This window comes from Oncorhynchus masou, chromosome 5 (genome assembly GCF_036934945.1).
Source record: "Oncorhynchus masou masou isolate Uvic2021 chromosome 5, UVic_Omas_1.1, whole genome shotgun sequence".
In the NCBI taxonomy this organism is placed as follows: domain Eukaryota; kingdom Metazoa; phylum Chordata; class Actinopteri; order Salmoniformes; family Salmonidae; genus Oncorhynchus; species Oncorhynchus masou.
The window spans coordinates 15171309-15196199 of record NC_088216.1 but is presented as its reverse complement, the minus strand read 5'-3'; the positions used below and the strand labels follow the sequence as shown (position 1 = coordinate 15196199).

Here is a 24891-nt window from a genome sequence, read left to right as displayed (position 1 = left end):
CCTCCTCTAAAGGATAATACCATCATTAGAGCAGGTCTTCTTCTCCTCCTCTAAAGGATAATACCATCATTAGAGCAGGTCTCCATCATTAGAGCAGGTCTTCTTCTCCTCCTCTAAAGGATAATACCATCATTAGAGCAGGTCTTCTTCTCCTCCTCTAAAGGATAATACCATCATTAGAGCAGGTCTTCTTCTCCTCCTCTAAAGGATAATACCATCATTAGAGCAGGTCTTCTTCTCCTCCTCTAAAGGATAATACCATCATTAGAGCAGGTCTTCTTCTCCTCCTCTAAAGGATAATACCATCATTAGAGCAGGTCTTCTTCTCCTCCTCTAAATCATTAGAGATCTTCTTCTCCTCCTCTAAAGGATAATACCATCATTAGAGCAGGTCTTCTTAGAGCAGGTCCTCCTCCCATCATTAAAGGATAATACCATCATTAGAGCAGGTCTTCTTCTCCTCCTCTAAAGGATAATACCATCATTAGAGCAGGTCTTCTTCTGAAAGGATAATACCATCATTAGAGCAGGTCTTCTTCTCCTCCTCTAAAGGATAATACCTCCTCTAAAGGATAATACCATCATTAGAGCAGGTCTTCTTCTCCTCCCATCATTAAAGGATAATACCATCATTAGAGCAGGTCTTCTTCTCCTCCTCTAAAGGATAATACCATCATTAGAGCATAATACCATCATTAGTCTTCTTCTCCTCCTCTAAAGGATAATACCATCATTAGGATAATAATACCATCATTAGAGCAGGTCTTCTTCTCCTCCTCTAAAGGATAATACCATCATTAGAGCAGGTCTTCTTCTCCTCCTCTAAAGGATAATACCATCATTAGAGCAGGTCTTCTTCCTCCTCCTCTTAAAGGATAATACCATCATTAGAGCAGGTCTTCTTCTCCTCCTCTAAAGGATAATACCATCATTAGAGCAGGTCTTCTTCTCCTCCTCTAAAGGATAATACCATCATTAGAGCAGGTCTTCTTCTCCTCTAAAGGATAATACCATCATTAGAGCAGGTCTTCTTCTCCTCCTCTAAAGGATAATACCATCATTAGAGCAGGTCTTCTTCTCCTCCTCTAAAGGATAATACCATCATTAGAGCAGGTCTTCTTCTCCTCCTCTAAAGGATAATACCATCATTAGAGCAGGTCTTCTTCTCCTCCTCTAAAGGATAATACCATCATTAGAGCAGGTCTTCTTCTCCTCCTCCCATCATTATAATACCATCATTAGAGCAGGTCTTCTTCTCCTCCTCTAAAGGATAATACCATCATTAGAGCAGGTCTTCTTCTCCTCCTCTAAAGGATAATACCATCATTAGAGCAGGTCTTCTTCTCCTCCTCTAAAGGATAATACCATCATTAGAGCAGGTCTTCTTCTCCTCCTCTAAAGGATAATACCATCATTAGAGCAGGTCTTCTTCTCCTCCTCTAAAGGATAATACCATCATTAGAGCAGGTCTTCTTCTCCTCCTCTAAAGGATAATACCATCATTAGAGCAGGTCTTCTTCTCCTCCTCTAAAGGATAATACCATCATTAGAGCAGGTCTTCTTCTCCTCCTCTAAAGGATAATACCATCATTAGAGCAGGTCTTCTTCTCCTCCTCTAAAGGATAATACCATCATTAGAGCAGGTCTTCTTCTCCTCCTCTAAAGGATAATACCATCATTAGAGCAGGTCTTCTTCTCCTCCTCTAAAGGATAATACCATCATTAGAGCAGGTCTTCTTCTCCTCCTCTAAAGGATAATACCATCATTAGGTCTTCTTCTCCTCCTCTAAAGGATAATACCATCATTAGAGCAGGTCTTCTTCTCCTCCTCTAAAGGATAATACCATCATTAGAGCAGGTCTTCTTCTCCTCCTCTAAAGGATAATACCATCATTAGAGCAGGTCTTCTTCTCCTCCTCTAAAGGATAATACCATCATTAGAGCAGGTCTTCTTCTCCTCCTCTAAAGGATAATACCATCATTAGAGCAGGTCTTCTTCTCCTCCTCTAAGGATAATACCATCATTAGGTCCATCATTAGAGCAGGTCTTCTTCTCCTCCTCTAAAGGATAATACCATCATTAGAGCAGGTCTTCTTCTCCTCCTAATACCATCATTAGGATAAAGGATAATACTAAAGGATAATACCATCATTAGAGCAGGTCTTCTTCTCCTCCTCTAAAGGATAATACCATCATTAGAGCAGGTCTTCTTCTCCTCCTCTAAAGGATAATACCATCATTAGAGCAGGTCTTCTTCTCCTCCTCTAAAGGATAATACCATCATTAGAGCAGGTCTTTAGAGCTCTTCTTCTCCTCTAAAGGATAATACCATCATTAGAGCAGGTCTTCTTCTCCTCCTCTAAAGGATAATACCATCATTAGAGCAGGTCTTCTTCTCCTCCTCTAAAGGATAATACCATCATTAGAGCAGGTCTTCTGCTGCATGGTGTATGATTGTGTGTGTAACTCCATTCCCTGGACTCTAATTGATTGCCTTCATGGGGACTTGTTATATTCCTCCTGGGATGTGGAGGAGATGTTGTTTATTTTCTTCTGTGTGTGTGGAGAGAGAGGGAGAGAGAAAGTGTGTGTGTGTGCGTGTGTGCGTGTGTGTGTGTGTGTGTGTGTGTGTGTGTGTGTGTGTGTGTGTGTGTGTGTGTGTGTGTGTGTGTGTGTAAAACATTCTACAGCTACAATACGATAGAGGTCATTTGGACCTACATTTGGGCTGGTGTTCAATCAAACCGGCACTTCTGAAACCCCAAACTGTGGTTTGCTTACGTCAGTATGCATGGCTGTCCAATGTCTTAGTTGTGGGAAACAAGTCTTGATCCGTGCCTTCCATTTCAGCCTCCGTGTCTTAGGTTAGTTCATTTGGTGTGGAACTGAACAGAATGACATGCTCATGTTTGGCTGGTCTTCTAATACCTGTTGGTTAGAGCCTGTAAGTAAGCATTTCACTGTAAGGTTGTTGTATTCTGTTGTATTGTTGTATCCTGTTGTATTCGGCGCACGTGACAAATACACTTTTGATTTAATTCCATCTAGGCCCTATGTGGCTGAGTTGGTAGGGCCTGGTGCTTACAACATTAGGGTTGTGGGTTTGCGTCCTACTGTGTCCACCAGTACAATTATTTTGGCGAAAAAATATAATTTGAAGTGTTGGTTTGAGTTATCAAAGGAAATGTTCTTTGTAACCAGGCATGAAGTTTACATGTTTACATGAGTCATATGACCCAGGTTACCACTCAACCAACTAGAGTGCATAGCACTGGTGTTGGATCTGTGGCATCCACTAGCAGTGGTGTTGGATCTGTGGCATCCACTAGCACTGGTGTTGGATCTGTGGCATCCACTAGCAGTGGTGTTGGATCTGTGGCATCCACTAGCAGTGGTGTTGGATCTGTGGCATCCACTAGCAGTGGTGTTGGATCTGTGGCATCCACTAGCACTGGTGTTGGATCTGTGGCATCCACTAGCACTGGTGTTGGATCTGTGGCATCCACTAGCACTGGTGTTGGATCTGTGGCATCCACTAGCACTGGTGTTGGATCTGTGGCATCCACTAGCACTGGTGTTGGATCTGTGGCATCCACTAGCACTGGTGTTGGATCTGTGGCATCCACTAGCACTGGTGTTGGATCTGTCGCATCCACTAGCACTGGTGTTGGATCTGTGGCATCCACTAGCACTGGATCTGTGGCATCTACTAGCACTGGTGTTGGATCTGTGACATCCACTAGCACTGGTGTTGGATCTGTGACATCCACTAGCAATGGGGTTGGATCTGTGACATCCACTAGCAATGGTGTTGGATTTGTGGCATCCGCTAGCACTGGTGTTGGATCTGTGGCATCCACTTTTATTGATCACACCTTCACTAATGTTGCAGAGCTTTGCTCATACATACAGTCAATAATACAGTAGAAAGTTTATATACAGTGTGTGCAGTGTGTGCAGATGATGTAAGATAAGGGAGGTAAGGCAATAAATAGATAATTACAATATAGCAATTAAACACTGGAATGGTAGATGTGCAGAAGATGAATGTGCAAGTAGAGATACTGGGGTGCAAGGAGCAATATAAATAAATAAATACAGTATGGGGATGAGGTAGTTGGATGGGCAATTTACAGATGGGCTATGTACAGGTGCAATGATCTGTGAGTTGCTCTGACAGCTGGTGCTTGAAGTTAGTGAGGGAGATAAGAGTCTCCAGCTTCAGCGATTTTTGCAGTTCGTTCCAGTCATTGGCAGCAGAGAACTGGAAGGAAAGGCAGCCAAAGGAGGAATTGGCTTTGGGGGTGACCAGTGAAATATATCTGCTGGAGCGCGTGCTACCGGTGGGTGCTGCTATGGTGACCAGTGAACTGAGATAAGGCGGGGCTTTACCGAGCAAAGACTTGTAGATGACCTGGAGCCAGTGGGTTTGGCGACAAATATGAAGCTAGGGCCAGCCAACGAGAGCATACAGGTCACAGTGGGTTGGGCCGATAGTCATTTATAAGAGATCATACAAAACGTTTTGATGTGTGTGAGGAAGTGAATCCAGATGCAGCACTGGATGTATTAGTAAAAGGATTCATGTCCATTGTTGACAAGCAGCTGTTAAGACACTGACTGTGAGAACTGTTAGAGCTAGAGGTCGACCGATTATGATTTTTCAACACCGATACCGATTATTGGAGGAGCAAAAAAGCCGATACCGATTAATCGACCGATTTTAAAATAAAATAAAAAACAATGTATTTGTAATAATGACAATTACAACAATACTGAATTAACTTATTTTTACTTAATATAATACATCAATCAAATCAATTTAGCCTCAAGTAGATAATGAAACATGTTCAATTTGGTTTAAATAATGCAAATACAAAGTGTTGGAGAAGAACGTAAAAGTGCAATTTGTGCTATGAAACATGTTCATTTCAGTTCCTTGCTCAGAACATGAGAACATATGAAAGCTGGTGGTTCCTTTTAACATGAGTCTTCAATATTCCCAGGTAAGAAGTTTTAGGTTATAGTTATTATAGGACTATTTCCCTCTACCATTTGTATTTCATTAACCTTTGACTATTGGATGTTCTTATAGGCATTTTAGTATTGCCAGTGTAACAGTATAGCCTCCGTCCCTCTCCTCTCTCCTCCCTGGGCTCGAACCAGCAACACAACGACAACAGCAGCCATTGAATCAGCGTTAGCCATGCAGAGCAGGGGAAACAACCACCCCAAGGCTAAGAGCAAGTGAAGTTTGAAACGCTATTAGCGCGCGCTAACTAGCCAGCCATTTCACTTCGGTCACACCAGCCTCATCTCGGGAGTTGATAGGTTTGAAGTCATAAACAGCGCAATGCTTGACGCACAACGAAGAGCTGCTTGCGAAACGCACGAAAGTGCTGTTTGAATGAATGTTTACGCGCCTGCTTCTGCCTACCATCGCTCAGTCAGATACTTAGATACTTGTATGCTTGTATGCTCAGTCAGATTATATGAAACACAGGACACGCTAGATAATATCTAGTAATATCATCAACCATGTGTAGTTAACTAGTGATTTATGATTGATTGTTTTTTATAAGATAAGTTTCATGCTAGCTAGCAACTTACCTTGGCTTACTGCATTCGTGTAACAGGCAGGTCGTTATTGCGTCGGACTAGTTAACTGTAAGGTTGCAAGATTGGATCCCCCAAGCTGACAAGGTGAAATCTGTTGTTCTGCCCCTGAACAGGCAGTTAACCCACTGTTCCTAGGCCGTCATTGAAAATAAGAATGTGTTCTTAACTGACTTGCCTGGTTAAATAAAGATTAAATAAAGGTGTAAAAAAACAAAAAAAACAAATTGGCGCCCAAAAATACAGATTTCCGGTTGTTATGAAAACTTGAAATCGGCCCTAATTAATTGGCCATTCCGATTAATCGGTCGACCTCTAGTTAGAGCCGCCATCTGGAATGAGGATGAATTGAAACATTTTCTGGTTCACAGAAATGGTGCAAAAGAGGTGGCTAACCAGTCAGGGCTGCTCAGCTGATTGGTTGGCATACTGTCAATTGAGACATTTCGTGACTAAATGGAAAGAAGAAGAAATGACATTACCAAGATAAATGACTTAAAACACAATGGGAAAAGACTTGGGAGTGTTTAAATGATGTCATGGGCAGAAAATCAAATGAATCTCCATCGTTCTTTGAAGTTGACTGGTCATTTATAACAAATCCTTTTTGATATTACCAATAATTTCCAAGACTGTTTTACTAGTAAAGTGAACGGCCAGGGTTCTTAGTAAAGTGGACCGCCAGGGTTCTTAGTAAAGTGGACCGCCAGGGTTCTTAGTAAAGTGGACCGCCAGGGTTCTCAGTAAAGTGGACCGCCAGGGTTCTCAGTAAAGTGGACCGCCAGGGTTCTCAGTAAAGTGAACCGCCAGGGTTCTCAGTAAAGTGAACCGCCAGGGTTCTCAGTAAAGTGGACCGTCAGTCCCCATGTCCAAGATCAATTCACAGCAACACACATTATTAAACAGAGCCATGATCACACATCCCTTCTATCTCTAATTCCTCAAACAAACAGCAACATGACCTGAACAAAAAGATTCAACATTTCATGGAGCGGCGGGGACTATAAGCACACACACACACGCACACACGCACACACACACGTTTTTTAATTTTACCTTTATTTAACCAGGCAAGTCAGTTAAGAACAAATTCTTATTTTCAATGACGGCCTAGGAACAGTGGGTTAACTGCCTGTTCAGGGGCAGAACGACAGATTTGGACCTTGTCAGCTCTGGGGTTTGAACTTGCAACCTTCCGGTAACTAGTCCAACGCTCTAACCACTAGGCAACCCTGCCCCACACGCATGCACGCACGCACACACACTATTTATATTAGTTGTGTTTGTTAATGACATTGTTTTAGTTGTGTTGTTTGACTCTTGTTAATGACATTGTTTTAGTTGTGTTGTTTGTACTCTTATTAATGACATTGTTTTAGTTGTGTTGTTTCTACATGGTTGTACTTTCAGTGTGTGGCTGTCCTTGTGTATCAGTGTTTTGTTACTTGTCTTGTTTGGTGTTTTTTGTAGACCCCAGGAAGAGTGGCTGCTTCTTCTGCAGAAGCTAATAAACAACCCCCCCCCCCCATCTTAAAAACCTTTGTCCAGATCTGGATGTATAACAGCCAGGGTTAAGATGAACTTGTTCCCAAAAGCTGGTTTAATCTCCCTCTTAGCAGCAGCTCAGCCTCTTAACCTGCATGGAGAGTAGAGGAGAGGGGGGGGGAGCGAGAGAGAGAGCGAGAGCGAAGAAGAAAAAGAGAGAGAGGGCAAGAAAAAGAGAGAGAGAGAGGGCAAGAAAAAGAGAGAGAGAGCAAGAGCGAAGTAGAAAGAGAGGGCAAGAAAAAGAGAGAGAGAGAGAGAGAGAGTGAAGTAGAAAGAAAGAGAGGGCAAGAAAAAGAGAGAGAGAGAGTGAAGTAGAAAGAGAGAGAGAGGGCAAGAAAAAGAGAGAAAGAGAGAGAATGAGAGCGAAGTAGAGAGAGAGAGAGAGAGAGAGAGAGAGTGAAGTAGAAAGAGAGAGAGAGGGCAAGAAAAGAGAGAGAGAGAGAGAGAGAGAGAGAGCAAGAGCGAAGTAGAAAGAGAGAGAGGGCAATAAAAAGAGAGAGAGTGTGAGAGCGAAGTAGAAAGAGAGAGAGGGCAAGAAAAAGAGAGAGAGAGTGAGAGCGAGAACGAAGTAGAAAGAGTGAGAGAGCGAGAGAGAGAGAGAGAGCGAGAGAGAGAGCGAGAGAGAGAGCGAGAGCGAAGTAGAAAGAGAGAAAGCAAAGGCGAAAGAGAGGTAGGGAGACCGAGCTACTTTTATTTTAAGTGGTATTGATCAGCCCGCATTTCCTTTGGCATCACAGTAGGCTTGACTTGAAGGACAAAACCTCCCGTCGAGTTACCCCCTCTCTCCCTTCCTTCCTCTTTCTCACTCCCTCCCAAACCCCATACCACCCCCACCTCTCTACTCCAACCCCTCTCACCCTCTTATACCATCTTCACTCCTCAGCTTTTTCACCAAGCAGTTTCCTCTCCTCCTCTTTCCTTTTAGAGAGAGTGGGGAGGGGGAGGGGGAGGAGAGGAAGGGGGAGCGGGAGGAGAGGGTGGAGGAGAGGGTGGAGGGGGGGAAGAGAAGAAGGAAGGTGTGGGGTGGAGGAAACTGCAATATGTATTTGCGTTACTTCACAGGGTTGCCTAGCAACAGCTGAATCCAGTATTTACAGTTAATAAAAAGTGAGTGACATTAGCTAACAGTGTTATATTAGGTAAAGAAGGGATTTGCTTTTAAGAAAAGAAAATTAAAGCCAAGGTGTGTGTGTGTGCGCCAGTGTGTGGGGGTGGGGTATGTCTGTAGAACTGTAAGTGGATGTGAGCCAGTGTGTGGGGGTGGGGTCTGTCTGTAGAACTAAGTGGATGTGAGCCAGTGTGTGGAGGTGGGGTCTGCCTGTAGAACTGTAAGTAAATGTGAGCCAGTGTGTGGGGGTGGGGTCTGTCTGTAGAACTAAGTGGATGTGAGCCAGTGTGTGGGGGTGGGGTCTGTCTGTAGAACTAAGTGGATGTGAGCCAGTGTGTGGGGGTGGGGTCTGTCTGTAGAACTAAGTGGATGTGAGCCAGTGTGTGGGGGTGGGGTCTGTCTGTAGAACTAAGTGGATGTGAGCCAGTGTGTGGGGGTGGGGTCTGTCTGTAGAACTAAGTGGATGTGAGCCAGTGTGTGGGGGTGGGGTCTGTCTGTAGAACTAAGTGGATGTGAGCCAGTGTGTGGGGGTGGGGTCTGTCTGTAGAACTGTAAGTGGATGTGAGCCCCCCTGTCTTCTACATACCTGAGTCCTGTACTTAGTTGTTCTCTCTGTCTTCCCTGCAGGGTTTGAAAGCATTTTGGAAGGGCTGTTCGGGCCGGGACTAGTCAAAGATATTACCCTCTTTCAAGGTAAGCATGTCCTCGCCGTCTATCTCCATACCTGTGTCCCAAATGGCACCCTATTCTCCATCTAGTGCACTGCTTTTCACCCATATGCCCAGGGCCCATAGTGAGCAATAGTAATGGCATCTTTTTCTAGGCACTAACTCTGCCATGGCTTGTTGGACAAAGCCTATGGGGAAATTATATATACATTTTTTGTAGGGTTTATAGATAACCTCTGACCTTATTTTTGGCATTTAACACCGGCTTAGGAGATCTTCTACGTTTTGTTCTATGAGATAATCTTCATCAGCTAACGTCACTTTTTAGTGAGTTTTGAAGCATTAATGTTATCAAATAAGCAAATAAAGCACATCAAGGCTTCATACATCGTAAAGGTCATGTTAACTGACTGATATTATCTCATAGAACAAAACGGAGATCTCCTAAGCCTGTGACCTTACAATATATTGTTAACATATGAAATATATGAAACTCTTTATATATGTTACATTATATTATTAATATATGAAACTCAGGAGCTGAAAAGAGGTCTAAATGTTTAGGTTCCTGGATGGAATTACAACCCCTCAAATTACCCAAAGACAACAACATCAACAACAACAACAACACCTTGTGCGTCATCACACCAAGCATGCAGCTAGACTGCTTCAATACACATTACTTCTAACACAAAGAAAGTGTGTGGGTCAGGATAATCAAATGTCAAATTATGCAGCTCCTCAACCCAGCCAGCCAGAGCTCTCTTTCCTCTCTCTCACTCAATTCAATTCAAGGGGCTTTATTGGCATGGGAAACAAATGTTTACTTTGCCAAAGTAAGTGAAGTAGATAATAAACAATAAAAAAAATCAGTAACATTACACTTGCAAAAGTTCAAAAAGAATAAAGACATTTCAGATGTCATGTTATGTCCATATACAGTGTTGCAATGATGTGCAAATAGTTAAAGTACAAAAGGGAAAATAAATAAACATAAATATGGGTTGTATTTTGCCATGGTGTTTGTTCTTCACTGGTTGACCTTTTCTTGTGGCAACAGGTCACAAATCTTGCTGCGGTGATGCCACACTGTGGTATTTCACCCAGTAGATATGAGTTTATCAAAATCGGGTTTGTTTTCGAAGTCTTTGTGGATCTGTGTAATCTGAGGGAAATATGTGTCTCTAATATGGTCATACATTTGGCAGGAGGTTAGGAAGTGCAGCTCAGTTTCTACCTCTCTCTCTCTCTCTCTCCAAACCCTAGGAAATGAGGTCAGTATGTCCACCTATCGTCATGTGACACATCCTCCACCAACTTCAGAATTAGTGTAAATGTTTCAGACGCGTCTTCCTCTTCGCTCATTCAACCACACAGCAAACACACACATATAAATACACACACATGTCCACAGTAAGTACACGTACAAACACACACATATAAATACACACACATGTCCACAGTAAGTACACGCACAAACACACACATATAAATACACACACATGTCCACAGTAAGTACACGTACAAACACACACATATAAATACACACACATGTCCACAGTAAGTACACGTACAAACACACACATATAAATACACACACATTTCCACAGTAAGTACACGTACAAACACACACATATAAATACACACACATGTCCACAGTAAGTACACGTACAAACACACACATATAAATGCACACACATTTCCACAGTAAGTGCACGTACAAACACACACATATAAATGCACACACATTTCCACAGTAAGTGCACGTACAAACACACACATATAAATGCACACACATGTCCACAGTAAGTACACGTACAAACACACACATATAAATACACACACATTTCCACAGTAAGTACACGTACAATCTCTCTCTGTCTCTGTCTCTGTCTCTGTCTCTCTCTCTCTCTCTCTCTCTCTCTCTCTCTCTCTCTCTCTCTCTCTCTCTCTCTCTCTCTCTCTCTCTCTCTCTCTCTCTCAGAGCTGAGTGCAGCAGGGTGGGGGGGGTCATGCTAGCTGTTGGACGGTAGCTAATTGGCTCTTTCCCAGGGCTATTGTAACTACTGGAACCACGGGGGCCCACTCACTCACCTTTGACCTTTTGACACACCATGGGTTAAAAGAAAAGTGCACCTAGCAACACGATATAATGTACAGAACTCACTACATCAAGTGGAATTGTATCATTCCCATTCCACTCATTCAGGTTTAGTTGTATCCACATCATTCAGGTTTAGTTGTATCCACATCATTCAGGTTTAGTTGTCACTCCTTAGTGTAGGACTAGATTCAATTGAAGGGCTTTACTGGCATGGGAAACGTGTTTACATTGCCACAGCAAGTGAAGTAGATTAAGTAAAAATTAACATTAAACATTCCACTCACAGAAGTAAATATATTTTTTAAATGTCATATTATGTATATATATAGTGTTGTAATAATGTGCAAATGGCTAAAGTACAAAAGGTAAAATAAATAAACATAAAAATGGGTTGTATTAACAATGGTGTTTGTTCTGCACTGGTTGACCTTTTCTTGTGGCGAAAGGTCACTATATTACTGCTGTGATGGCTCTTTCTCTCTTTCTCTCTTTCTCTCTCTCTCTCTCTCTCTCTCTCTCTCTCTTTCTCTCTCTTTCTTTCTCTCTCTCTTTCGCTCTTTCTCTCTCTCTCTCTCTTTCTCTCTTTCTCTCTCTTTCTTTCTCTCTCTCTTTCTGTTTCACTCTTTCTCTCTCTCGCTCTCTCGCTCTTTCTCTCTCTCCCTCTCCTTCTTTTTCAAATTCAAGCTGCTTTATTGGCATGAAACACATTGCATCAATATTGCCAAAGCAACAATGTGTACAATATACATTGCAATAAAATAATGAAGAATAATATAAAATGGTAGCAAGTAATACAAATAAATCAAACAATTTAAATAAAAACAAAACAAAAATGGCAACAGTAAATAGTAGAAATATAATAAATATAAAAGGTGAAACATATAAATAGAGAGAGATAGAGATATTTATTTATATATATACACATCTCATTTAAAAGGATTGGATTGTGTACTGCATAGTACTGTATTGTCTTGTACTGTTTAATGTGACTGTGTTGAGGTTCTGGTGGGGGGGGGGGGGGGGGGGTAATGTGGTGGTTTTACTATAATGAGGATTATCTCATTAATGTAAGTCAAACACGTATATCTCTCAGTAGCAGTGTGGGCTGAACTGATGGTTAAAGGAAGCATAGCTCCATGGCAACAACCCAGACAGAGTTCATACGGTCGTCTCTATGAAGTGGCCACGTTGACGACGCCTCTCTCTTTCTCTCCTCCAAATGAATTGTGTTTCTCACGAGAGACACAGCGACTCCAAGGCTGTTGTTTCTCTTCTTCCTTAGATTATTGATCCTCTATCATTCATTTATTTGTCTATATTTTTATTTCTACACCTTTTCCCATCCAATTGGTGGAATCCAACAGTCTTCCCTCATCGCTGCAACACCCGTACGGACTCGGGAGCAGCGAAGGCCGAGAGCCGTGCGTCCTGCCAAACACCACCCAGTCAAACCGCACTGCTTCTTGACACAATTCCCTCAAACCGGAGGCCAGCTGCACCAGTGTGTCGGAGGAAACACCGTACACCTGGCGACCGTGTCAGCGTGTACTGTGCCCGGCCGCCACAGGAGTCGCTAGTGAGCGATGGGACAAGGACATCCTGCCTCCTGCCGGGCAAACCCTCCCCTAACCCGGACGACGCTGGGCCAATTGTTCGCCGCCCCATGGGTCTCCCGGTCGCGGCCGGCTGCGACAGAGCCTGGACTCGAACCAGGATCTCTAGTGACTTAGACCACTGCGCCACTCGGGAGGCCCTCTCTCGCTCTTATCCCCCCGCTCTCTCTTTTATCCCTCTCTCTTTTATCCCGCTCTCTTATCCCCCTCTCTCTCGCGTTTTATCTCTCTCCCTCTCTCTCTCTTTCTCTCTCTTTATCTCTCTTAACCCTCTTCTCTCTCCCTTAACCCCCCTCTCACTCTCTTTTATCCCCCCTCTCTTTTATCCCCCTCTCTCTCTTATCCCCCTCTCTCTCTCTCTCTCTCTCTCTCTCTCATCCCTCTCTCTTATCCCCATATCTCTCTCTCCCTCTTGTCCCCCTCTCTCTTATCCTCCTCTGTCTCTTGCTCTCTATCATCTCCCTCTCTCCAATCTCTTATCTCTCTCTTTCTCTCTCTTATTCCTCTCTCTCATTCCATCTATCTCTCTTTTATCCCTTTTCTCTCTCTTATCCCCATCTCTCTATCACTCTCTCTTTTGCTCTTATCTCTTTCTCACTTCCTCTCTCTCTTATCCCCCCTCTCCAATCTCTTTTATCCCTCTCTCTCTCTTCTTCCCCCTCTTTCTCTTTTATCCCCTTTCTCTCGTATCCTTCTCTCTACCATCCCCTCTCTCTTTTATAATTTTTCTCTCTCGTATCCCCCCTCTCTTAATGTCTCTTATCCCCCCTCTCTCTCTCTTATCCCCCTCTCTCAATCTCTTATCTCTCTTTCTCTCCCTCTTTTATCTCTCTCTCGCTCTCGCTCTCTTTCTCTTATCCCCTCTCTCTCTTACCCCCATCCTCTCTCTCTCTTATCCCTCTCCCTTTTCTCCTTTTTCTCTCTCTTATCCCCTCTCTCTCTTACCCCTCTCCCTTTTCTCCTTTTTCTCTCTCTTATCCCCCCTCTCTCCCTCTCTCTTATCCCCCACTTTATCGCCATCTCTTATCCCTCTCTCTCTAACTCTCTCTCTCTCTTATCCCCCTTTATCTCTCTCTCTTATCCCTCCCCTCTCCAATCTCTTTTATTCCTCTCTCTTTCTCTCTCTGTCACCCCCTCTCTCAAATCTCTCTCTTTTATCCCCTTTCTCTCTTATCCCCTTTCTCTCTCTCTCACTCTCTCTTGCACTTATCCCCCTCTCTCCAATCTCATTTATCCCTCTCTCTTTCTCTCCCTCTCTCTCTTTCTCTCATCCCCCTCTCTCTTTTATCCCCTTTCTCTCTATCGTCCGTTTAGAGCAAATTAGCTTGTTAATTTTGTGTTTGTGAACAGAGCCAGGACCAGCTTGCTTAGGGGACTCTTCTCCAGGTTCTCTGTAGGTGATGGCTTTGTTATGGAAGGTTTGGGAATCGCTTCCTTTTAGGTGGTTGTAGAATCTGCGTGCATTATTTGGTGTTCTACGTTGTACACAGAAGATATTTTTGCAGAATTCTGCATGCAGAGTGTCAATATAGTGTTTGTCCCATTTTTGTGAATTATTGGTTGGTGAGCGGACCCCAGACCTCACAACCATAAAGGGCAATGGGTTCTATGACTGATTCAAGTATTTTTAGCCAGATCCTAATTGGTATGTTGAATTTTATGCCTTGTCTCTCAAATCGTTCCCAGCTTTGTGGAAGTTACCTGTGGCAATGATGTTTAGTCCAAGTTATTATAGTTTTTTGTGTGCTCTAGGGCAACGGTGTCAAAATGGAATTTGTGTTTGTGGTCCTGGTGACAGGACCTTTTTTTGAACACCATTATTTTGGTCTTACTGAGATTTACTGTCAGGGCCCAGGTCTGGCAGAATCTGTGCAGAAGATCTCGATGCTGCTGTAGTTCCTCCTTGGTTGGGGTCAGAAGCACCAGATCATCAGCAAACAGTAGACATTTGACTTCAGATTCTAGTAGGGTGAGGCCAGGTGCTGCAGACTGTTCTAGTACCCTCTCCAATTCATTGATATATATGTTGAAGAGGGTGGGGCTTAAGGTGCATCCCTGTCTCACCCCACGGCCCTGTGGGAAGACATTTCTTTGTTTTGGGCCTTTTTTAATCACACACTTGTTGTTTGTGTACATGGATTTTATAATGTTGTATGTTCTTCCCCCAACACCACTTTCCATCAATTTGTATAGCAGACCCTCATGCCAAATTGAGTCGAAGGCTTTTTTGAAATCAACAAAGCATGAGAAGACTCAAATATACTGTTAAGATTTTCTACTGCCAAGTTTACATCTAAAAGGGATTGAATTTGTTGTTGCCTAATTGTTTTTTGTTAGGTTTCCAAAATGCATTCCTTCCATCTATAGCATTTCTTAATGTTACTCAGTTCCTTTGGCTTTGATGCCTCATGATTGAGTATTGCTCTGTTCAGGTAGACTGTGATTTTGCTGTGGTCTGATAGGGGTGTTAGTGGACTGACTGTGAACGTTCTGAGAGACTCTGGGTTGAGGTCAGTGATAAAGTAGTCTACAGTACTACTGCCAAGAGATGAGCTATAGGTGTACCTACCATAGGAGTCCCCTCGTAGCCTACCATTGACTATGTACATACCCAGCGTGCGACAGAGCTGCAGGAGTTGTGACCCGTTTTTGTTGGTTATGTTGTCATAGCTGTGCCTAGGGGGGCATATCTCTCTCCCTCTTAGTGCTGTGAGTTCCGTGTGTAGCTCGGTGCACTTTTCTTTTTACCCATGGTGCACCAAAAGGTGAGTTTGTTGGGCATCCCTCCTCTCTCTCTGTTTTTCTATGCCCTTGGAGCATTATAGCCACACGCACACACACACACACACACACACACACACACACACACACACACACACACACACACACACACACACACACACACACACACACACACACACACACGCGCGCGCGCACACGCACACCTGCATACATACACACACGCACACGCACACGCACGCACACGCACACCTGCATACACACACGCACACGCACACACACGCACACGCACACACGCACACACGCACACGCACGCACACGCACACGCACGCGCACGCACACGCACACGCACACGCACACCTGCATACATACACACACACACACACACACACCAGCATACATACATACACACACACACACACGCACGCACGCACGCACGCACACACACACACACACACACACACACACTCACTCTCCTCTGCATATGAAGGGGTAGGGTTTAGTGCAGGGGACTGGAGGTTAATGACTACACTATGTCGAGGCGCCCGGTTCTACATCTGTCACCAACACAATAGTCACGTATCCAAGGCCGCCGCACGCTGCCAGGCGCCCAGGCCCAACGTCCGCTCCGCTCCCCTCCCACTAGGACTGTGACACAAGTCATGTTCCCTGAAGATTTAGTTATCACAAAGGAAGCTCATACTGTGTTCTAGAGAGAGTCACCAGGAGGCCTTGTCACTTGGAGACACAGAGATGTCACATACACTCATACAGATACACACACACACACACTGATTGAGGGTAATCTTCTGGTTGAGTGTGTGTGTCCGGACAGTTGATGTCTTGGTTGACAGTTTTTATGTATGAAAAGGAACTCGGCCATCATTCAAAACAAACTGTTGCTATTTTCAATGCTTTTCATATTCTGAAGGGTTTTATTTTGAAATGCATGAAATGGTTAGCTGTGCTGTGGTTTGTCTAAGCTCACACACAGCGGCCTGTCATTATTACCATAACCTCTCTGACGTGTGTGTGTTTGTGTGTGTCTTCTTCTTCCCACAGATTGCGAGCCCGAGGTACTGTTGGATTGGTCGTTTGATGTAAATTGTCTCTTTTGCTGCTTAAGACGAGAGAAAGTCAAGGTAATTGATGTTATTAGAGTTGCTGTGGCTCACACGCACGCACGCACGCACGCACACACACACACACACACACACACACACACACACACACACACACACACACACAGACACAGACACAGACACACACACACACAGACACAGACACAGACATACATCGAGACAATAGCTAAACACACTGCATTACAGCTAGCTGATTAGCTAATCCTCCAGACTGCATTACAGCTAGCTGATTAGCTAATCTCCACACACTGCAGTACAGCTAGCTGATTAGCTAATCCTCCAGACTGCATTACAGCTAGCTGATTAGCTAAACCCCCCACACTGCAGTACAGCTAGCTGATTAGCTAATCCTCCAGACTGCATTACAGCTAGCTGATTAGCTAAACCCCCCACACTGCAGTACAGCTAGCTGATTAGCTAATCCTCCAGACTGCATTACAGCTAGCTGATTAGCTAAACTCCACACACTGCAGTACAGCTAGCTGATTAGCTAATCCTCCAGACTGCATTACAGCTAGCTGATTAGCTAAACTCCACACACTGCAGTACAGCTAGCTGATTAGCTAATCCTCCAGACTGCATTACAGCTAGCTGATTAGCTAAACTCCACACACTGCATTACAGCTACCTGATTAGCTAAACTCCACACACTGCATTACAGCTAGCTGATTAGCTAAACCCCCCACACTGCAGTACAGCTAGCTGATTAGCTAAACCCCCCACACTGCATTACAGCTAGCTGATTAGCTAAACTCCACACACTGCATTACAGCTAGCTAATTAGCTTCATGAACAAAAGCCAGTCTGCATCTTTTCATCTTTCCATCGCCTCATCGACAATAACACACGCGCACACACACACACAATCACTCACGAACAAACATACACGCACGCACGCACGCACGCACACACACACACACACACACACACACACACACACACACACACACACACACACACACACCCTTTAAGTAGAGGTCAGTCCCTGGTCGTCTCACTCATTCAGCCATGTCTAATCATCCTAAAATGGCGCTAGAATGTTCTGCCTCTCAGGAATGTATTATTATTTTTTGCCCTTTCAGTCACCCCTCGTTCCCTTTGACCTTGTGAATTGATGGCTCGTCGGCATGTGGTTCGGGGCGCCACTCGTCCTCCATTTTTTCTGTCTTTTTAAAGGGGCAATCTGGGATTCAAACGATGAAGTGGACACTGCGCCACTTTTGATATACCAATCCCATATTGCCCCTTTAATGGAAGAACGAAGGATGAAACAGAAGGCCTCACAAAGAGCCCCCCCTTCTGTTGCCATGCCAACAAACCGCTCCTTTTCTTCTTTTTCATCTTGACCTCTTCAACCCTGAAGGTCGACCATCTGGCACCTACAATTTAATACACAATTGTACATGTGTGAAAAATAACAAATACAAGTACCAACCAAATTATTATTATAAACATATATAACATAGTAGTAGTGCTGATCTATGATCAGATTATAATGAATAGGATTTATAAATCAGTTTCAGCATTACGACATCTGGGACACTTTGTGATTACGCTCCATGGTCCATAAAACATATTACCTAGAACATATCTGCCCTCCTTCCTCTGCTTGTCTCTGGCCTTGCCATGCCCGGGCCGGGCTGGGTGGGTTGGGCTTGCCCTACGTCCAGAATGGCACCCTATTCTCTTTATAGTGCACTACGTCTGAACACGGCCCATAGCGCTCTGGTCAAACGTAGTGCACGATGTAGGGAATAGGGTGCCATTTGGGACGTACTCTTCATATTTCACTGTGTGAGTTTAATTGCATGAAATGCCAGAGGACCTGCAGAGGACGGAAACAATTGATTCATTGATCTGCAGCTATGCAAACTCCCAACAGAGGGAGGAGGTAGGCTTGAGGGAGGGGGAGAGTGAGAGAGGGGGAGGAGGTAGGCTTGAGGGAGGGGAAGAGCGAGAGAGGGGGAGGAGAGAGGCAGAGGGAGGAGGAAAGTGAAAGGGGGATACCTCGTCACTTGAACAACTGAATGCATTCAACTGAAGTGTCTTCCGAGGGGAGAGAGAGACAAGGGAGAGGGAGGGAGAGGGGGATGGAGAGCGAGGGGAAGGAAGAGAGAATGCCTCATTCATCTTCACTGTGAAGGTATGAAAGAAACTGTTTGAGCCTGTTTTGGTTTTGCCAGTTTTCACGTCACTGGATTGTAAGAGGAGAAAGCGGAGAGACAGTCAGGGTGTCACGCCCATTCCTCCCACCACCACCCCAGATCATTCATTTGTTTGTTTCATAAACACAATGACTGCATGTCCATAGCACCACACAATGACTGCATGTCCATAGCACCACACAATGACTGCATGTCCATAGCACCACACAATGACTGCATGTCCATAGCACCACACAATGACTGCATGTCCATAGCACCACACAATGACTTGTCCATAGCACCACACAATGACTTTTAGCACCACACAATGACTGCATGTCCATAGCACCACACAATGACTGCATGTCCATAGCACCACACAATGACTGCATGTCCATAGCACCACACAATGACTTTCTTAACCACCATATTTTGCCACCCGGTCTTTTAAAGCCACCACAGCGTTATCTCGCCACCTATTGTCATATGTCTTTTCTTTGCTTAGTAAAAAAAAAAAAACGGACTTCAAAGGTACTTTAAGGTTTTCCTCTGGGTTTGGTCCAGGAAAACGTCATTAAAACTGTGTGTCTGCTTTGTCTTGTGTCCCTCTGAGGAACACTTGTTGTACATTTATGTACTGTTTTCTAAAATCCTAAACCCTTTTCCTCTTGTGTTCTGTGTCCCTCTGAGGAACACTTGTTGTACATTTATGTACTGTTTTCTAAAATCCTAAACCCTTTTCCTCTTGTGTTCTGTGTCCCTCTGAGGAACACTTGTTGTACATTTATGTACTGTTTTCTAAAATCCTAAACCCTTTTCCTCTTGTGTTCTGTGTCCCTCTCAGGAACACTTGGTTGGCATCACTCCCCAGGTCTTATCAGAGTCAGAGGACTTGAAACAGGACACGTCCAAAATCACCCGCCTGGAGAAGCAAGCCGAAGAGTTCCTCAATGCTGTCTTCTACAGAAAGGGTGAGTCTAGAACCATAAGGGAGTCTAGAACGTAGAACCATAATGGAGTCTAGAACGTAGAACCATAAGGGAGTCTAGACCGTAGAACCATAAGGGAGTCTAGAACGTAGAACCATAAGGGAGTCTAGCATGTAGAACCGTAAGGGAGTCTAGAACGTAGAACCACACGGGATTTTAGAACCTAGAACCATAAGGGAGTCCAGTAGAACTATATGGTGTAATCAGTTGGGGCGTTATAAAGACACAAGGTATGGAACTTGGAAACACCAAAGTTGTGGGTTTGATTCCCACATTTGGGCTCCCGAGTGGCGCAGCGGTCTAAGGCACTGCATCTCAGTACTTGAGGCATCCCTGCAGACACCTTGGTTTGATTCCAGGCTGTATCACTACCGGCCGTGATTGGGAGTCCCATAGGGCGGCACACAATTGGCCCAGCGTCGTCCAGGTTTGGCCGGTGTATGACGGTCATTGTAAATAAGAATATGTTCTTAAGTGACTTGCCTAGTTAAATAAAGGTTCATTTAAAAATCGTGTCCTAAAAAAACTGAAGTTTAAAATGAAACGTGTCGGTTAAGTGACCATGTATTGTTATGGTTATATACTCTCCTAGAGAAGAGAGGGGTGCAGTGTGTGACTGGGTGCATCCAAAATGCCCCCTATTCCCTACACTATATCATTTAGTGCACTACTTTTTTTGGTCAAAAGCAGTGCACTAGTGAACAAGGTGCCATTTGAGATACATGGTTGTTTTAGAGAGGATTCGGTCACTCAGTCCGATGCTGATCCAATCAATGTGTCTGCCCAATCAATCTGGGTTCACACTCCACACCCGGCCCTCTGCCCTCAGCCCTCTCAGCCCTCAGCCCTCTGCCCTCTGCTCTCAGCCCTCAGCCCTCTGCCCTCTGCTCTCAGCCCTCTGCTCTCAGCCCTCAGCCCTCTGCTCTCAGCCCTCTGCTCTCAGCCCTCAGCCCTCTGCTCTCAGCCCTCTGCCCTCTGCTCTCTGCTCTCAGCCCTCAGCCCTCTGCTCTCAGCCCTCAGCCCTCAGCCCTCTGCTCTCAGCCCTCAGCCCTCAGCCCTCAGCCCTCAGCCCTCTGCTCTCAGCCCTCAGCCCTCAGCCCTCAGCCCTCTGCTCTCAGCCCTCAGCCCTCAGCTCTCAGCTCTCAGCCCTCTGCTCTCAGCCCTCTGCTCTCAGCCCTCAGCCCTCTGCTCTCAGCCCTCAGCCCTCTGCTCTCAGCCCTCAGCCCTCAGCCCTCTGCTCTCAGCCCTCAGCCCTCAGCCCTCTGCTCTCAGCCCTCTGCTCTCAGCCCTCAGCCCTCAGCCCTCAGCCCTCTGCTCTCAGCCCTCTGCTCTCAACCCTCTGCTCTCAGCCCTGCTCTCAGCTCTCAGCCCTCTGCTCTCAGCTCTCAGCCCTCTGCTCTCAGCCCTCAGCCCTCTGCTCTCAGCCCTCAGCCCTCTGCTCTCAGCCCTCAGCTCTCAGCCCTCTGCTCTCAGCCCTCTCAGCTCTCAGCCCTCTCTCAGCCCTCAGCCCTCTGCTCATCCCTCTGCTCCTCTCAGCCCTCAGCCCTCAGCCCTCTGCTCTCAGCCCTCTGCTCTCAGCTCTCAGCCCTCAGCTCTCTGCTCTCAGCCCTCTGCCCTCTGCCCTCAGCTCTCAGCCCTCAGCCCTCAGCTCTCAGCCCTCAGCCCTCAGCCCTCAGCCCTCAGCCCTCAGCCCTCAGCCCTCTGCCCTCAGCCCTCTGCTCTCAGCCCTCAGTCCTCTGCTCTCAGCCCTCTGCCCTCAGCCCTCAACCCTCAGCCCTCAGCTCTCAGCCCTCAGCTCTCAGCCCTCAGCCCTCAGCCCTCTGCTCTCAGCCCTCTGCTCTCAGCCCTCAGCTCTCAGCCCTCAAGCTCTCAGCCCTCTGCCCTCTGCCCTCAGCTCTCAGCCCTCAGCTCTCAGCCCTCAGCCTCAGCCTCAGCCCTCAGCCCTCAGCTCTCAGCCCTCAGCCCTCAGCCCTCAGCCCTCAGCCCTCTGCCCTCAGCCCTCTGCTCTCAGCCCTCAGTCCTCTGCTCTCAGCTCCCTCAGCCCTCAGCCCTCTGCTCTCAGCCCTCTGCTCTCAGCCCTCAGCCCTCAGCTGGCCTAAAGCTGTTATATACTGAGTGTACAAAACATTATTTCCATGACAGACTGACCAGGTGAATCCAGGTAAAGGCTTTGATCCCTTATTGATGTCACCTGTTAAATCCACTTCAGTCAGTGCAGATGAAGGGGAGGAGACAGGTTAAAGACGAAGGGGAGGAGACAGGTTAAAGATGAAGGGGAGGAGACGGGTTAAAGATGAAGGGGAGGAGACAGGTTAAAGATGAAGGGGAGGAGACGGGTTAAAGATGAAGGGGAGGAGACAGGTTAAAGATGAAGGGGAGGAGCCGGGTTAAAGATGAAGGGGAGGAGCTGGGTTAAAGATGAAGGGGAGGAGACGGGTTAAAGATGAAGGGGAGGAGACGGGTTAAAGGTGAAGGGGAGGAGACAGGTTAAAGATGAAGGGGAGGAGACGGGTTAAAGGTGAAGGGGAGGAGACGGGTTAAAGGTGAAGGGGAGGAGACGGGTTCAAGATGAAGGTGAGGAGACAGGTTAAAGATGAAGGGGAGGAGACAGGTTAAAGATGAAGGGGAGGAGACATGTTAAAGATGAAGGGGAGGAGACAGGTTAAAGATGAAGGGGAGGGGACAGGTTAAAGATGAAGGGGAGGAGAAGGGTTAAAGATGAAGGGGAGGAGACGGGTTAAAGATGAAGGGGAGGAGACGGGTTAAAGATGAAGGGGAGGAGATGGGTTAAAGATGAAGGGGAGGAGACGGGTTAAAGAAGGATTTTTAAGCCTTGAGACAATTGAGACATGAATTGTGTATGTGTGTCATTTCAGAGGGTGAATGGGTGGCAAGACAACATATTTAAAGTGCCTTTGAACAGGGTATGGTTGTAGGTGCCAGGCGCACCAGTTTGAGTGTGTCAAGAACTGCAACGCTGCTGGGTTTTTCACGCTCAACAGTTTCCCGTGTGTATAAAGAATGGTCCACCAACCAAAGGACATCCAGCCAGCTATGGGAAGCATTGGAATCAAGTCAATATAAGAAAGGTCCTAAATGGTGTGTACACTGAATGTATGTAGCTGAACAAACACTGTGCACAGTATATACACAGACACACATAGATGTTGTGTCGTTTGTCTGAGGGTTTCTTCCTTCCCAGTGATGTTCCTGTAGCTAAATGTTTTTATAATGTCTATATGCTCCCGGCTTTATGTTTTGGGTCCACGCGGTCGGCGTCCCAAACGGAGCCCGGTTCCCTACATAGTGCACTACTTTTGACCAGATTGCATAGGGCCCTGGTTAAAAGTAGTGCACTGTATTGGGAATAGTGTGCCAGGACGTAGGTATTGTTTGCAGAAAGCTTCCCCTTCGGACACAGGGCACAATTCCTCGGCCCAAAAGGAAATGTTTTTCCAGAAAGCTTGTCTGCTAAATCACTTTGTTGTTTTGCGACTGAAAGTTGGGGGCTATAGGGTAGACTAGATCTGTGTCCCAAATGGCACCATATTCCCTATGTAGTGCACTACTATAGGGGCCAATGGGGTTCTGGTTGAAAGTAGTGCACTACATAGGGAATAGGGTGCCATTTGCGATGAAGCCTTGCTAACAGTCTGTCTGTAGTATTACAGAGAGGTATTAAACAACATGTCCTGTGGGTGTACATCTATGTCCACATTGTAACAGTCTGTCTGTAGTATTACAGAGAGGTATTAAACAACATGTCCTGTAGGTGTACATCTATGTCCACATTGTAACAGTCTGTCTGTAGTATTACAGAGAGGTATTAAACAACATGTCCTGTAGGTGTACATCTATGTCCACATTGTAACAGTCTGTCTGTAGTATTACAGAGAGGTATTAAACAACATGTCCTGTAGGTGTACATCTATGTCCACATTGTAACAGTCTGTCTGTAGTATTACAGAGAGATATTAAACAACATGTCCTGTAGGTGTACATCTATGTCCACATTGTAACAGTCTGTCTGTAGTATTACAGAGAGATATTAAACAACATGTCCTGTAGGTGTACATCTATGTCCACATTGTAACAGTCTGTCTGTAGTATTACAGAGAGGTATTAAACAACATGTCCTGTAGGTGTACATCTATGTCCACATTGTAACAGTCTGTCTGTAGTATTACAGAGAGGTATTAAACAACATGTCCTGTAGGTATATATCTATGTCCACATTCTAACAGTCTATTTTTAATAAAAATGTATGTGTGTATAGTCACATCTACCTTAATTGTTATCAGTTTGTATATATATTATTATTATAATTTTTTCTTCACATAAACAGTAATATTTCCTGGTTGCTAAAATTAGAATAGTTCGCCTAATTTCAGTTTATGTGACAAAACAAGTCATGTAGAGCTTAGAAAATTGCTGTACGGTCTAAACCGCTGTGAAATATATTTTCAATAACCAAAAATATTGTATTTTCAGCTGTTTGAAGCTGGTGTTTTTTTTTATTTTTATTTTATTTCACCTTTATTTAACCAGGTAGGCTAGTTGAGAACAAGTTCTCATTTGCAACTGCGACCTGGCCAAGATAAAGATTAGCAGTGTGAACAGACAACACAGAGTTACACATGGAGTAAACAATTAACAAGTCAATAACACAGTACAAAAAAGGCGAGTCTATATACATTGTGTGCAAAAGGCATGAGGAGGTAGGCGAATAATTACAATTTTGCAGATTAGCACTGGAGTGATAAATGATCAGATGGTCATGTACAGGTAGAGATACTGGTGTGCAAAAGAGCAGAAAAGTAAATAAATAAAAACAGTGTGGGGATGAGGTAGGTGAAAAAGGGTGGGCTATTTACCAATAGACTATGTACAGCTGCAGCGATCGGTTAGCTGCTCGGATAGCACATGTTTGAAGTTGGTGAGGGAGATAAAAGTCTCCAACTTCAGGGATTTTTGCAATTCGTTCCAGTCACAGGCAGCAGAGTACTGGAACGAAAGGCGGCCAAATGAGGTGTTGGCTTTAGGGATGATCAGTGAGATACACCTGCTGGAGCGCGTGCTACGGATGGGTGTTGCCATCGTGACCAGTGAACTGAGATAAGGCGGAGCTTTACCTAGCATAGACTTGTAGATGACCTGGAGCCAGTGGGTCTGGCGACGAATATGTAGCGAGGGCCAGCCGACTAGAGCATACAAGTCGCAGT

At 45.1% G+C, this 24891-nt stretch overlaps 1 protein-coding gene across 2 annotated transcripts in view; it reads left to right on the top strand.

The window, feature by feature from the left end:
• The window catches only part of lcor (ligand dependent nuclear receptor corepressor), an 83036-nt gene that overhangs the window by 42473 nt on the left and 15672 nt on the right, over window positions 1-24891 (top strand). For both annotated transcript variants that reach the window (XM_064961269.1, XM_064961263.1), the window contains exons 2-4: window positions 8898-8963; window positions 16457-16536; window positions 19525-19651. In XM_064961269.1, the coding sequence (XP_064817341.1) occupies window positions 8898-8963; window positions 16457-16536; window positions 19525-19651 (273 nt within the window). The remainder of the gene's footprint in view (window positions 1-8897; window positions 8964-16456; window positions 16537-19524; window positions 19652-24891) is intronic.